Source organism: Fukomys damarensis, unplaced genomic scaffold (assembly GCF_012274545.1).
Source record: "Fukomys damarensis isolate Sample0158 unplaced genomic scaffold, DMR_v1.0_HiC HiC_scaffold_15, whole genome shotgun sequence".
Taxonomy (NCBI): Eukaryota; Metazoa; Chordata; class Mammalia; order Rodentia; family Bathyergidae; genus Fukomys; species Fukomys damarensis.
This window is the reverse complement of record NW_022900927.1, coordinates 41,578,094-41,593,055: the sequence shown is the minus strand read 5'-3', so window position 1 is coordinate 41,593,055 and position 14,962 is coordinate 41,578,094. Positions and strand designations below refer to the sequence as shown.

At 35.6% G+C, this 14,962-nt stretch overlaps 1 protein-coding gene across 4 annotated transcripts in view; it reads right to left on the bottom strand.

Moving 5' to 3' along the window:
* Window positions 1-14,962, bottom strand: part of Nav3 (neuron navigator 3) — a 772,995-nt gene that overhangs the window by 165,894 nt on the left and 592,139 nt on the right. For all 4 annotated transcript variants that reach the window (XM_019209835.2, XM_033763794.1, XM_010639521.2 and 1 more), the window contains one exon: window positions 12,178-13,198. In XM_019209835.2, coding sequence (XP_019065380.1) covers window positions 12,178-13,198 — 1,021 coding nt within the window. The remainder of the gene's footprint in view (window positions 1-12,177; window positions 13,199-14,962) is intronic.

Sequence of the window (14,962 nt, the reverse complement as noted above, 5' to 3'; positions counted from 1 at the left end):
GTGTGTGACTAACAAAAAGGTCAGTTGACTCAAATGAAAAAAAACTCAATAGAGGGGCTGCACACTTTTGATATTCTACACTTATGTCAGGCAGATTCTTCCCTTAGTATTCAGATAAACATCGTAAAAATATCTTCTTACTGTAGCCTCAGAATATACACCTATTTGATTCAAACCATTATATCTTTGAAAAATTCTTAGAATGAACTAAGACACAGAAGAAGGCAAGCCAACATAGGATTACATGCTGTATTCTTTGTAGATCTCTCATTTGCCTTCTAAGGGCCCCCTTTCTAATTCTGGGTCTAGAACATAGCAAATAATCTCTAAATATGTATTGATTTAGTAACAATTATTAAAATATTTATATGTTAAAGGAAAAAGTACAATTTCATGTCAATTTTATATAATACATTGCTTCTAATTCCTAATTCAAAAAATAAAGCATAATTATTGATATCAGAAATCGGTAATGTTTAATTGACAAATATAGAAACTGAAAAGTTCATCAAGATTTTAGGAGATCATAGAACAATATCTGCTGTATGTATGTATCATATATAGGATGTCATATGTAAAAGAAAGAAAAGAATTTCTATACAAAGCTATATCTTTACTTCCAATAATTTCTGGCAGATGAGTCCTATTTTGTTCTAACTTAATATAAGAAGCAAGAGCAAAATCAAGACAGAAGTTAACTCTTCAAGCAATAAGATTTATCATTAAGGTTAGAAAAGTCTTCAAAGTTGCTAAACTGGAGTCATTTTTAATCTTCACTTTATTTTATATCTGGCCAACATTTCAAACAGCAAACCAATTCAAGAAGCTATCCTAACTTCACTTCAGTGACCGAATTCTCCAGTTTTTTTTTCAATTTTCTCTCAATTTTATATTTTCCTCTTCTATTTTCCCTGATATATCATTAAATGTTGTGATTGTGGGTAGGAAAATGAAAGGATACAGAAAGAAAAACTCTAATTCTTCAAAGCCATATTCTGTACTACCAATTTTCATTTGACATTCTCTACAGATTTTATCTCCCTGTATCATGTCTTATGAACACAAAAATTCCAAAATTTTAACTCTAACACGGCACTTTTATCTAAATTCCAGATATGGAATTGACATCTTGTGGTGGTCACAAAAGTGTTCCAACCTGATCATGTACTGAGCTGAAATCACAATTTTTTTTTTTTGTAAAAAATTTTTTCTCATTCACAGATCCCTTGAGTATGGCCATTACAGAGACTATGGAGCACTGCACAGTCTCATCTGTTTTCTTACTAGTATCATCTTGAATAAATCTCCCCTTTAGTCTCTCCATTGTGGCTACAAGTCTTTCCCAATTCCCATATCTCCCTGTCTCAACAGGATCTTACCATTCGATTATTTTCTTCCTATGACATCCAATTCAGTCTTTCCCTTCTAGTCCCAGTTCAAGGGATTATTTCTTTAAAAATCCTCCCTAATTTCACTGAGTAGGGGAGTCTCTAACTTGAAGGACTTAGTGCTCCCTGAGCCTATCTTTTCAGTATTTCATACACACGTGATATGAAATTAATGCAAGTACTTGATCAATATTCATCTCCCAAATTAGACTCTATTCTCTATGTTTAAAAATTCCTATTATTTCCAATGGCTAATCCAATGCCTATCACATAGCCTGCGCTCAACAAATATTTGATAAATGAACAAAATATCAATAATGATATGTCATATCAATACATATACCATTTTATATAAATAATAATGATAGAAAAAGATATCATTGGTATCTGGAAAAGCTGAATAAAGGTGCACGTATATGGTTTGAATGTAAAAGTTGGGCCCATCATAAGTTACTGACATACATGATATTGGCAAGTTATTTAGCTTCTCTGAAATTAATTCTCTGTGTTTATTTGTAAAAAAAAAAAGAGAAAGAACAATGTGAAATAGGAAGAAAAGGCTGAAGATGTAGGGAAAATGGGAAGAGTAGGAGAAAGGAAAAAGGGAAAAGAAAAATATGAGAAAATGAAAAAATGGAAATAAAGTTTTTGTAAATAGGGAAGAGAGGAGCGAGTGAAGGGAGGGCAAGGGTATGGGGGAAAAATGAGAACCAAGACCTGTCACGCAAATGTACAAGATCCCAATGATGAACGTAACTGTACTGTACACCTAAAAAGTACCAATAAACTCAATAAGAAAAAAAAAGAAAGAAAAAGATGAGTCGAACAATAATGTGAATTCAAATTTTATTATTACTAAAATTTTGGAAAAAGTTTCTTGAGGCAGATGGAGTTCTAGTCAATATTAAAACACACAACATAGCTAGTCAATGTGCAGTCTATTATTTTCTCCTCTGTTCCTTAGCTTCTCCCATTTCCCCTGTCTACTGCCTGCCTTCCAGAAAGATTTCTGAAGTTCACTATAGTTTATTCTTCTACTTGAGCTTATTTCTTGTGGACCACTGTAACTTCCTGAACTCTTTCTTACCTACTGTTTCTGAAATTAAAATTTTAAAAATCTTCTGAATTTTCTAAGGATGTTTATTACATGTGAAAGAAGTTTAAATGGGGAGTATGCTCTGAGACTGGGGTCCCCAAGGAAAGCTGGCTGGCTGCTTGCCAAGAAAAGTCACGAGGCACATGCCTTGGTGAGCTGGCTGTCAGCCAGGATTGGTCTGCAGTCCTGAAGACTCCACCTTCACAGATTCATCTCCCAGAACGGGAGACCCATGAAGGAGTTCACTGAGAATGCTAACTGGTTCTGTGTAGACCAAGACCAGCAGCTGTCATAAGAGCCAGAATTCTTGTGACCTTGTTAGTTAAAAGATGCACCACATCTTTATCTAGAAAAAAAAATCAGATTTTGTTTTGGGAGTAGAGATTTTGCTTTCCTCTAAGTGTCTTAAAAAGCATTCCTCTGGAAACGACTTGTGGATATCTTTCTTGATGAATAAGAATTATTACTATTATTAAGTTCCCACTTCCCACAATGTTCACTTTTCTGACAGCTCAAAATTGACTTGGGAGCTTTTATTTCTTATTTTTTAAGGTTGCAGCATATTTCAAGCTGATGCACTCTCTTTTGTTTATTCAGTTTAGGTCACAAGATAATCTTATCGATCTCCAACTTCTGTGGTATATTTCCCAATGTATCACCTATGTATTGGGAAACAGACTGACCATTAGAAAGAATACAGAGATGTTAAAGTTGAGATAATTTAAAAAAGAACTCAGAAACCATTTTTGGTTTATTTTTATGTATGGAGGAGTAGATATCTCTATATAAGTTACAAGTTTCTCTAGCATTTGCAAGTCATGGTTTCATGAAGTTAAATTTTAACCATAATCTATAGAGGAACAATCAGTGCTAACTGATGAAGTTTTTACTTTATACAAATAATCAAAGTTGCTCAACTAAATCTCTGGAGAATTGTGAACTGTCCTCTGTTTTTATGCCTATGTGATGCCAAATAAAATATATTTGGGTTGATTTATAAACACATTTATCAAATATCTATAAAAATGATTTATAGATGATGAAACATCAACATATGATGACTTTGAAAAGCTAAGAGATTTTCTAAGCTCCTGACAAATGCTTTTTAAGTTGTTTACAGTAAAGCAAGTCAGACCAGTTTTAAATATTACTCTCCAAAGGAAAAAAAAATCAGTTCCTTAAGTAAAAACCAAAGGCAAGTTAGGGAATGTATCAGAGAAGTCTAAAATGCTTTGAGCCATGAAGAAAGAAATTCTCAAAGTGGTTGAGTTTGCTAAAGGGACACATTTTCCAGTCTGAAGGAGCTCCCAAGGGCTCAGTTGAAATGATCTAAGCCTCAAAATGAGTTATGACAGAAATGGAGTAACCCATGACATGTAACAGGAAGTCATTAGCCCTTAAAATTTAGACAGTTGTGTAGATAATAGAGAGAAGAGAAATCATTCAAAGTAGAAAGCCGACAATTAAATGAACAAAGAATAATGGAATTATAACAATCTGTCCATTGGAATAAGTTATTCCTTTTTAGTTAGTAACTTAGAAGTGAATATAGAGCAAGGAACACAACTTTTACACAGAGATTCACAATATATTCCTTGAAGAGTTTATTAAATGCAGGTCAGGGTAAATTTTAGTGTAGGAAATTGTGAAAGATATTAACTGGAAAATGTTAATAATCATACCTTGGATAGGGATGCAATGGGAAGGACATAGCATCATTCCCATGACCTCTTCTAGAAGTGTCTGTATCCCATATTAAAAAATATTGCTGTGTGAGAGATTGCTCCCTGATGCATGGAAATATATCAAACCAAGGAAAAGCAAGCTTACACGGCAAGAATCCAGTAAGCTTTAGTTTGTGCTGATGACCAATTATGCCCAGTTCATAGAAAACCACAATTGCAGTATGCTCTGAAATATTAGCTGCAGGGCTTACAAAGCTTTATCTGAGTGATGCTTGCTTGTACGTACTACATTTCAATCTTTGCAAATTCACAGCCCTCCTACTCAAGATACTGGTTCAACAAATAATCCAAACATCAAAACTTGTAGGGAAGCATTTGCAAAACTAATGCCTTGCATTTTTTGTCTTCTTTGTAGAAACTACGTTCAAATGTCAGTTTCCAGTGTCCTTTCATAGAGGAATTAAAAAAAAAATGTTGTAACCCTAATGTCTTGAGGACCTATGTTGCTGTTGCAAAAGATACACCATTTTTTAACAAAAGCAAGAAGGAAAACTTCTACATTCAGATTTTCTTGACCTAATTTGCAAATCAAGTGTGCATAAAGGGTTTCAGTTTATATTTAATTAATGAGTTTGCAATTATAGTGATTTTTCTCCCTAATAATAGTATTTTGCCTTACGTAAGAGATAGGCATTTTTCACTTAAGAGAATTGCTGAGGTCCTTCATTCCAGTCTCTTTGCTTCTTGGTGTTTGCTTTAGGCACAGCACATTGTTTCACTAGCATTTAGTACAAATGGTTAGAAAGCAAGAATGTAGATCTTACAGTAGCAAGTTATGGATCTGGTTAACACACACTAAAATTTTGTTGAAGAGTACTAATAAGATATGTTTAGGAACAAAATGAAGGTCTCTCTCTTATCTTGAGTTAACCAATTGTTTTGCTATTTTTCTTCATATATCTTTGCAAATACAGGGGATATAAAAGTCAAGTAATAAATGCAAAAGCAATTGAAAAATGACAAGCAGAAATGATATGCATATTATGAAAATCTGAAGGAGATAAAATAATAATTTTTGAACCTTGGGCAAGGGAAACAAATTTGAAGAATAAATCATAAAGAGCGAACACCAACAAAGAATTCAAAATGGGCCTTTAGCAGACTGAAAAATTACATAAATCTTTATCATTATTTACTTTTGATAATTGGAAATTCTCAAACAGTTCTTAACAAAAATAACCCTACAAGTCAGCAGATTGCTTGTTCATCGAAATGTTTAACCTGGTTCATCTTGATCTGTCCCACACATTTCATCTTATTTTCTGAAGACGGTTATTTTTTCAGATCATGTTTCACACACTCACAGGCCCAGGTGTGTGCATGCACACCCACAAACACACAAACACATACGTAGTCCAAGTTCCTAACATTCAAGAATTTCTACCACAATCGGGCTCCACTGAGTCTTTATTTTCCAGGAAAACTGACCTGAGGCCACTTTACATACCTAGTACTGATCTTTCACGTGGCTTACATAGCCCCTACAGTCTTGTACTTCCTGTCTTGTCCCCTCATGTCTGCATGTCCAAAGCCCACTTAACTTTCTGGGCACAGATCAAGTGCCACTCTTCCTGATTCCAACTGAGAAGCGATTTTCCGCTTTTTTGAAGTGATGATGTTACAAATCACTTGGGAACTTTAGACTTCCTGCCTAGTTTTGTAGTCTACTCTGATCCCACCTCCTCTCTGCTGCAATGTGAACAATGCAAGAAAAAAGACAAAGAGCTGTGTGATGTTTCTTTTTGTGCTTCATGACTTTAATGTGTCATTATTGAAAGAAGAAAAAACAGGTGAATGAATGTGCTGAACACAGGTGTAGTTAAATCTTTAAATGGTTTAAAGCTGCTTGTATTTCAACTCAAACTCTACATTTCTAGGAAGTAAGAGACGTCAGGATTTTGTCTACTGTGCTACACATTTTTGTCAGCTTTTCCATTCTTCTACTCAGTATGACCACATTCCATTCAACAATTTTTTCATCTGGTGTTCCCTGTGGATAGGCTTTTTTCCTACAGGACTGTGTTCATACAACAAAAGTCTTGTTTCAGTGAGCTTATATGTTTATAGGGAAGGTGGTTGGCGGTGGAACGTGGCTGAAATCACATCAAATAATACATACATGAGAAAAGAGCAGAGGGCAATGAACTCTAAGAGGATCACAAAATGTAATACTAGCAAGGACCTAGGGATGTTGCATTGGACTAGACAGTTGAAGATGGCTTGTGTAAAGAAACAGTGTATAAGCAGAGATCTAATGGTACCTCAAAACTTACTGTGACCTGGAAGACAGTCTTCATAAGCAGAAAGAACACCAATGACAAAGGAGCAAGATAAGGTGGTTTGAACAATAGAATTATGGCTGAGATACAATGTAGTATGGAAGAGGAGGATGAAGGTAACTTGAGGATTTGATAGAAGGACAGATTACATAGGGCCTTCTGGGTCATGGTGAGGTTTTGAGTTCTATCTTTTAGGTATAGGGGAAATCAAAAAGATGGTCTTATGAATTTGAATAATACACAGTTGTTCCTTAACTTATAGTGGAGTTATGTCTTGGTAGGCCTACTGTAAGGTAAAAATATCACAAATCAAAACAGAATTTAATAGTTCTTACTTGCTAATCATCATAACTTAGCAACATAGCACACTACAGAGTATTGGATGCTGACCCTCAAGGTTGTGGTGGCTGACTGGAGGCTTTGGCTTGATCCTGCTCCCATGCAGTGTGGGAAAATATCCTATTACATGTCTCTACCCCAAGAGATGATAAAAATATGAGAAAATGAAAAAATGGAAATAAAGTGTTTGTAAATGGGGAAGGGAAAAGGGGGTGAAGGGAGGGTAGGGGTATGGGGAAAAATGAGAACCAAGACCTGTCATGTAAAGGTACAAGTTCCCAGTGATGAATGTAACTGTACTGTATACCTAAAATGTACCAATAAACTCAATGAGAAAAAAAATCCAAAAAAAAAGAGAGATGATAAAAAGCCAAAGCATAATTTTTGCTGAATGCACATCTCTTATATACTGATATAAAGTCAAAACATTATAGGTCAAACCATTATGTCAGGGATCATTTGTATATGACTTATCCTTTTAGTAGGTTAGAGCGCACTCTGTGTGAAGGATGTTACGACAAAGGGACAGAAAGTGGAAAATGAGAGACTCACTGAAAAGCGGCTAAGGGATACAATGATGGCTTGTACCAGACGGAGAATGGAAATAGGAATGTCAAATTAAAGGCATGTTTCCATAAAGGAATTGGCAGGACTAGCTGAAAATTGGATATATAAAGAAGAGATAAATGAAAAATAACAAAATATGATTTTTCCCAAGTTTTCTTGTTTTCATTTCCATTCACACGGTTATGACTTCTAACATGTATTGACAGTAGTAGTTTCAGTTACAGCATTTGCATGACACCTTATAATGTATCTATTGCTTTTCACTATGCCTAGATTATGAAGCTATACAATACTACCTTTGGATGATGGCTCGACATTGTCCTTGCAACCTGACAAACTTAAATTCTTTAAGTCTCAACGTCTCTGTGAGCCATTAATTGGCTGTTCTCTCAAATAATATTTTTTGGTTTGTTTTTTGAGACAGGATCTCACTGTGTACTTCAGGCTGGCCTTGAACTCACTATATAGTCTAGGCTGGTATTGGACTCATGACGATCCTCCCGAACGCTGGGATATCCCCATTGGAAGACACGCCCAAAGGATGGACAGTATCTTCTTTCAGTCTTTATATCCTCAGTGTATATTATTTTCATGATGAAGGATAGGTATATAAATGGAAAAACACTCAGTGATTTCTCTTTCTCTAAAATATGGCAATTGACCTTTTTACCATTCTCTAAAAACCTCTGGTACCTATCTTAAAACTAGAAAAAAGAGAGCCTATTTCAATTTCAAATAGCTCAATTGTTGAGAACTTACCTTGAATTTAAAATTCTGTGTTAAATTCTCAACCGTGATCTTAATTATTTCTGCTCATTAAATGGATAACAATACATTCAAAACTACTTTTATCACTTTGGAGGAATAACTGAGTTGCAATAAATTTATGTAAATTACCTTACAATGAATTAAAAGTATAAAATCAATCAACTGCCAGAGCCCAAAATTAAATTTGGAGGACTATGGATATTCACCATCAGCCATAAATCTTCCCATTACATAGTGGCTCTTTAATAATCTTTAAATATCTCACATATGCATGTTTATATCCAGAAATTCATATTCATGTATTTTTAAATTTACACTATTAGTAACAATTAAGCATTTCCCATTACACATGAGTTCTGATTCAAAATTGTGCAAACCTATGACTGATATTTTCATAGCCAGAATTTTCTCAATAAAAATGTCTCTTATTTCCATACATGCAGAAAAAAACTGATTAGCAAAGAAGGGCACATTGTAGGCTGATTGAAAGGCAGAATTTCAGAGCCAGTCAGATTTGGGTTCATAGGCAAACTCTCATAGGCACTGTGACTTTACGAGACCACTACTACTCTGAGTTAAGATCACTACCTCTGCATGGAACAGCGCACATGCCTGAATCCTAGCTCTTTGGAAGTGAAGACATGAGGATCTCAAGCTTGAGCCCATTCTGGACCAATTAGTGAGAAACTTTCTCAAAATAAAAAACAAAAAAGGGCTGGAAAAGTAGCTCAATAAAAAGGCCCAGATTCCATCCCTGATAATGAAGACAAAAACAAACAAAAGAACCAAAAAATTCTTTTTCATCTCTGTATAACCGGCATAGCAACTTTCTCATGACCAAATTTAAATGAAAAAAAAAAATGAACATAACTTTTGTAACATAGACTTTTATGAAGTAAATACCCAACAAATGATAATAGCACTATAAAACTGTAAACTTTAGTTTTGTTTTATCAAATGATGTAGAACATTTTCAGGAATTTGGCAGGGAGGGAACAGGGAGTCAGAAATGACAGGAGAGGTAAAGTAATTCTAACGCCATGGCTGCCCAATACCACCATCTTTCCCTGATATTGATCACTCTGCCTTGAGATGATGTATAATTTATAAGCTTATTCTGGTAAGACTCTTCAACCATTGTCTCCCATGTGGGAGGTGAGGTAAAGTTTTCTTATGAATTTTAACTTTCTTCCATTATTGATAATAATGTATTGATAATAATGTAAATAATTATGTCATTCACTCCACATCTGGTTCTGTGATGAAAATTTTATATGGGATTATTTTCTTTAAATTTAAAGTAATTTATTAATTTGAGTATTCTTTATCAATCACCATTGACAAGATTAGAAACTAGGTGTAGAAAAGGCTGTTTGCTGTGTATCAGATACTGTTGTACACCTGGATAAACATCAACTCAATCTTCAAACTGTCTCACGCTGTAGAGTGAGACAACCAATTATGTGTGACATTGCGATTCTCACCTAGACAGCAGGATCGGAAGATCACTGTCTCAACTCCTATGAGACAGTGTTTCTGAACTAAGGTAAAGAAGCTTAGATTCCACAGCTTGATAGTCTTAGCTGCTTGGCTATGCAGCCTCATTTTAATAATCTACATCTTAAGAAAGGCAATCAAAACTCAAAGTGGATGGAGAACTTCTCAGGGTCACGTATGAGATCCACACTCAACAATTCTACATTGTGTTACTTCCCTTTTTAATAGTTAAAAGTTAATTTTCTTTTTTTTTCATTAAATTTATTGGTACATTTTAGGTATGCAATATAATGCCATTCATAATTGGGAATTTGTACCTTTATTTTTTGTACCTTTTTTCCCCCATTCCCCTGCCCTCCCTTCAACCCTTTTACCCCTCCCTATTTACAAAGACTTTGTTTCCGTTTTTTCCTTTTCTCATATTTATTTCTTTCCCTTCTTTCCTTTCCCATAACCCTAAAAGTCAAATTTCAATGTGGCATACATATTTAATAAAATTTTACTCAACCATAAAAGAGAAAGCAATCCTCTCGTTTGGTACAACATGTGTGATCCTGGAAGACATTATACTAAGTGAAATTAGCTAGTCACAGAAAGACAAATATCACATAACCTCACATATACTTAGGATCTATAAAGTTGATCTCAGAATTAGATGAAAGAATGATAGGCTACCAGGGCCTGAGGTAGTTTGGTGGCAGGGACTAGAAATTTATCGATCAAAAAATGTAAAACTTGTTAGATAGGTAGGATAGATTCAATTGATCTACTGTACATCACAACCACTACATGATTATAGTTAATAGAGATTATATTCTTGAAATATACTTAGCAGAGTATTCACTAAAAATGATCAAAGGGTTTTCACACACAAAAAAATGATAACTATCTACGGTAAGGCTTATGTTAACGAGTGGCATATAGTCAAGTATAATGTATATATTTAACAACTTCATGCTGCAGTAGATAAAATAATTTTATCTATCAATTAAAATTAAAGTTTTTAAAATAGCAATGGTTACAGAACCCTGCCTCTCATGTAAAGTCAGTAGCAATATAGAGCTTATGTGAAATTTTAGTGAGAATTAAATTTGACAAATAAAAATGATTCATTTTCAAATGCAAACCACAAAATTTTAATACACTAAATGAAAAGAAACCTGCTAAATTGGCAGATCTATATTTGCACTTTCCTATGAAATTCATTTGTGATTTTTTAAATGATTGATGTTCATATAATTTGAGATTCAAAAATGTGTCGAATATGACATATTTAGAACTTCATTGTTTTTCCTACATTATCAAATTATGATTTTGGCACTTTAATTCTGCTCTGTCAGCTAGGGATCCTGAAGTCAGAAAACAGCAGACCTTACTGTACCAAACAGGAAGACTCTAAAGGAGTTACTGCTGCTGAAGTCAGAACTATCAGGCTTACCTGAGGTGTTTCAGGAGATTAAACACAATCATTGTAATTTTATTTTGCTGAGAGTATACACCCCCAGAAAAAGATACTGGGATTCTTCATTGGATTTTGACCCTTTTAATTGCTTACTAACCATAAAAATTTCTCTCCTGTGGTTAAACTGCCACCCTGCTAGAAGGAAAAAGAAGAGTAGACTTTTTTCACCTCTAGTCCAGTGCCTTACTAAACAGGCAATGAATAAAACTGGAGACTCAGCAGTGACTGACAGGTCTCTAACAGATTAAAACAAATCACAGGACAACAGCCAAAGTGTGCTACTTTTATAACTATGTGATAATATATATAGCACTTTTTATATTCTAATACATATAAAATACAAAGAATAATAAGCAAAAACTAAATAGGAATATACTAATTATATAGATAATTCTTTTTATTTATAACCTTTTACTTACTGGTAGGAAATTAATAAAATATTTACTTTGGGATAATAATACACTACCACTAACTACAACCACTAATAATACAGTAAAATGGTAATAATGCTAAACACAGGAAGAAGTCATGGTACTTGTATTCTATCCTGCCTTTCACAACAAGTAGATTTTTTTTTTTTTTTTAGACAGGGTCTCACTATGTAGTTGAGATTGACCTGGAACTAACTATGTATCCCAGGATGGTCTTGAACTCATAGCAATCCTCCTGCCTCAGCCTCCCAAGTGCTGGGATTACAGGTGTGCACCACCTCACCTGACCAAGTAGACTACTTTTTAAAGTCCTCAATCTGAGAGTATGAGAATAAGTCTAGATCATAGTTTAGTTTTTTTCCAGCTTGACTCCAAATTCTATGCCGCCTGCCTCGTCAGCGCAAGGTCCAGAGTTCGATCCCCACTACCCAAAAAACAAAAACAAAAACAAAACAAAACAAAACAAAAAAAACCAAAGACTCCGAATTCTAGGCCTCATTGTTCAGAATGAAACATCATTCCAAAAGGATGATCACAAAGCGTTACTCACACTCATGGGCTGTGGCGTTACACGCGGAGCACGCGCTGGGCAGAGGCCACCTTACCTGTAAATGAAAGGAGCCACAGTGGCCGTGTTGGGGTGAGTGTGCTGCTGCTGAGGAAGTTGGACAGCACCGTTTCCTGTGCTCTGACTGCCGCTGTGCACCGACACAGTACAGGAAGTGGAGGGAGAGGCGTGGCCAGCTTCCCTCCCGTCCAGAGGGGCAGGGCAGTTGGATGTGCTTACTTTCTCGGTGGCTATGGGCTTGGGTGAGGACTGGGGAGGGATTCCCTTGGTAGTCCTGAATTTTTCAGACTCTTTGCTCGCTGCACAGCCAGGTGAAATGGTTTGCTTTGCTGTCGGCACTTTTGAGCCTGGTTTTGGAATCCCACTGGAAGAGGGAATTAAACTTTCCTTCTTGGCTGCTGTTGTCTTGCTACCCTTTGGGATCAAGCTGGCGATTTTGGAGGGTTTTTTGGGAGCTGTCTCAGTCACCTGATCCTTCTCTTCCTTAACTGGTTTTTCAGTGCAAATTTTATTCTTCTCCCTGTTCTTTTCCTCTTTCTCCTTTGGCTGTAGCAAAGACTTTTTATTGCTGAGATTTTTGCTTCCAGCTTTTGGAGGGGCCAATTTAGGTGACACTTTGGGACTGCTATTCGTTGAACCACCGCTATTCAGACCACTATTAAACCCTTCCATTTCACTACATTCAGAAAAGGCATCATCATCCTTCCCACCGTCACTGGGTCCCAAACTGGGAGACGGTTGGGGCCGTAAAGCAGTTCGTGCATTCACCAGCTTGAATTTTTCAAGCATAGATTTCTGTCCTGAGGGAGCAGGTTTGACCCCTTCTGAGACGGGTGGCTTCAGTCTGTCTGAAGACGGTGTGGGAGAGGTGGCGGGACTCGACGGCTTCACTGTCAGCATTGTAGAGGTGGCGCTGTGCTTGACATTCATGGATTTGCTGCGCCAAGGCTTGCTGGCACTGGGAGAAGGGATGGCAGAGGCAGGGGGCTGTCCAGCAGTGCTGGGAGGCTGCAGGTTACCATTTACACCTGAAGATGCTGGAGGGCCTTTGGAGGAATCTGGGCATTGTTATGAAAACAAGAAAGAAAAGCCTGATTAATCTTGATCGTTCACATTGCATCCCTGAGCGATTCTTAATCACAGACACAAAAATAGCTCTCTTCTGATCTCAAAGGGAATATAGGCTGTGGCATTTGCAACCGTCTTAAGAGGAAGACACTGACATTGTTTCCATTTCACAACTAAAACTGGGGCAAAGAGAGACTAAGTAATTCAAGGTCACATAGCCTGGCTCTGAAATGATTTCAGGGACTGTGTTTATTTTTGCTGTTGTTTTTTTCCATTAAGTTTATTGGTACATTTAAGGTAAACAGTACAGTTACTTTCATCATTGGGATCTTGTACCTTTACAAGATGTATCTTGGTTCTTATGTTTCCCCATTCCCCTGCCCTCCCTTCACCCCTTCCCCCTTTCCTATGTACAAAGATTTTTGTTTCTTTTTATTCTTATTTTTTCTTTTTCTCTATTTCCTTTCCCCTACCTTCCCACTTCCCCTTCTTTTCAGACCTTTTCTTCCTGTTTGTTTGTTAGTGGTATGGGGGATTGAACTCAGGACCTTGCTCTTCCTAGGCAGGGGCCGGTGTCACTGAGCTAAATCCCAGGCCCTTAGAGCTGAGTTCTTATCAAGCACACCTACAGTTCCCTGAAGTAATCTGAACAAACTGAATTCTTAAAAAACAGCAACCCATGTTTTGAGACCTAGAAGAAAATAAATACTTTTGTCATGTGAGTACATTTCAGTGAGCTAGCATTTCCTTTCATGCCATTCAGAAGTCACATTATAATGTGAATGTTCATATGGCTATTCTAGTACTATGAAATACCTGATTATAGATCATTTTTAAGAATGGATACCAAATCAAAGGAATTTCATAATAGAGAATAAAGGCTTGAAATTAAAAGATCTCAATTTTAAATGTTAATATTTGGGATTGATCAAGTCATTTACAATTCTGATCATGTCATTTAACTTTCATTTTATTGACCACAGAGACTTCCCTGTACATCGTCTTTTTTTTGTTGGGGGGGTAAAGACAGATTAGATACTTAATTTGATTCTGTTAATATACTAAATACTGAAAACCAGACATATAACATTTTTAGGGAAATATTCAGTGAAAATGTTATATAAAGAATATCCTTTTCAACATATTCAGGAATTAGACCTTCTTATACATTATTGCACAGTCGTAAATATGAAATTACAACTTTTAGTGCCTAAAATAACATTATAGATATTTGACATTCATATTATCTATAATAATATTGTAGACAAACACATTTTATATTAAAATTTCTCAGATAATTTGGTGTACTAGTACTGACTTGTAATTCCTATTCTCTTCCATAAATTATTTCAACTGACAAAAATTAATATTAATAATAATAGTACAGTACTGCACCTATGTACTATAGATTAAAATAAATATGTGGGTACGGTGGTACATGCCTATAATACCAGTACTCTGGGAGACTGAGGCAGGAGAATCACAAGTTCTGGCCTGCTCAATTTCATGATTTAGCGAGACCCTGTCTTCAAATGAAATTAAACATTCAAACAAAAGTAAGGGGATATATCAGCACTAGGTTCAATCCCTAGTACAAAAAAAAAAAAAATGCACTGAAAAGTCAAGATTCTTCCATCTAATACTATATCTAAGTTTTAAAGCACATGATGTTAAATGAACTTTGTATTTGTATAAAATCTGTATTGTGTCCAGACTTTAATAATTGTAGAAATTTATTAAATTCATTCACAAAT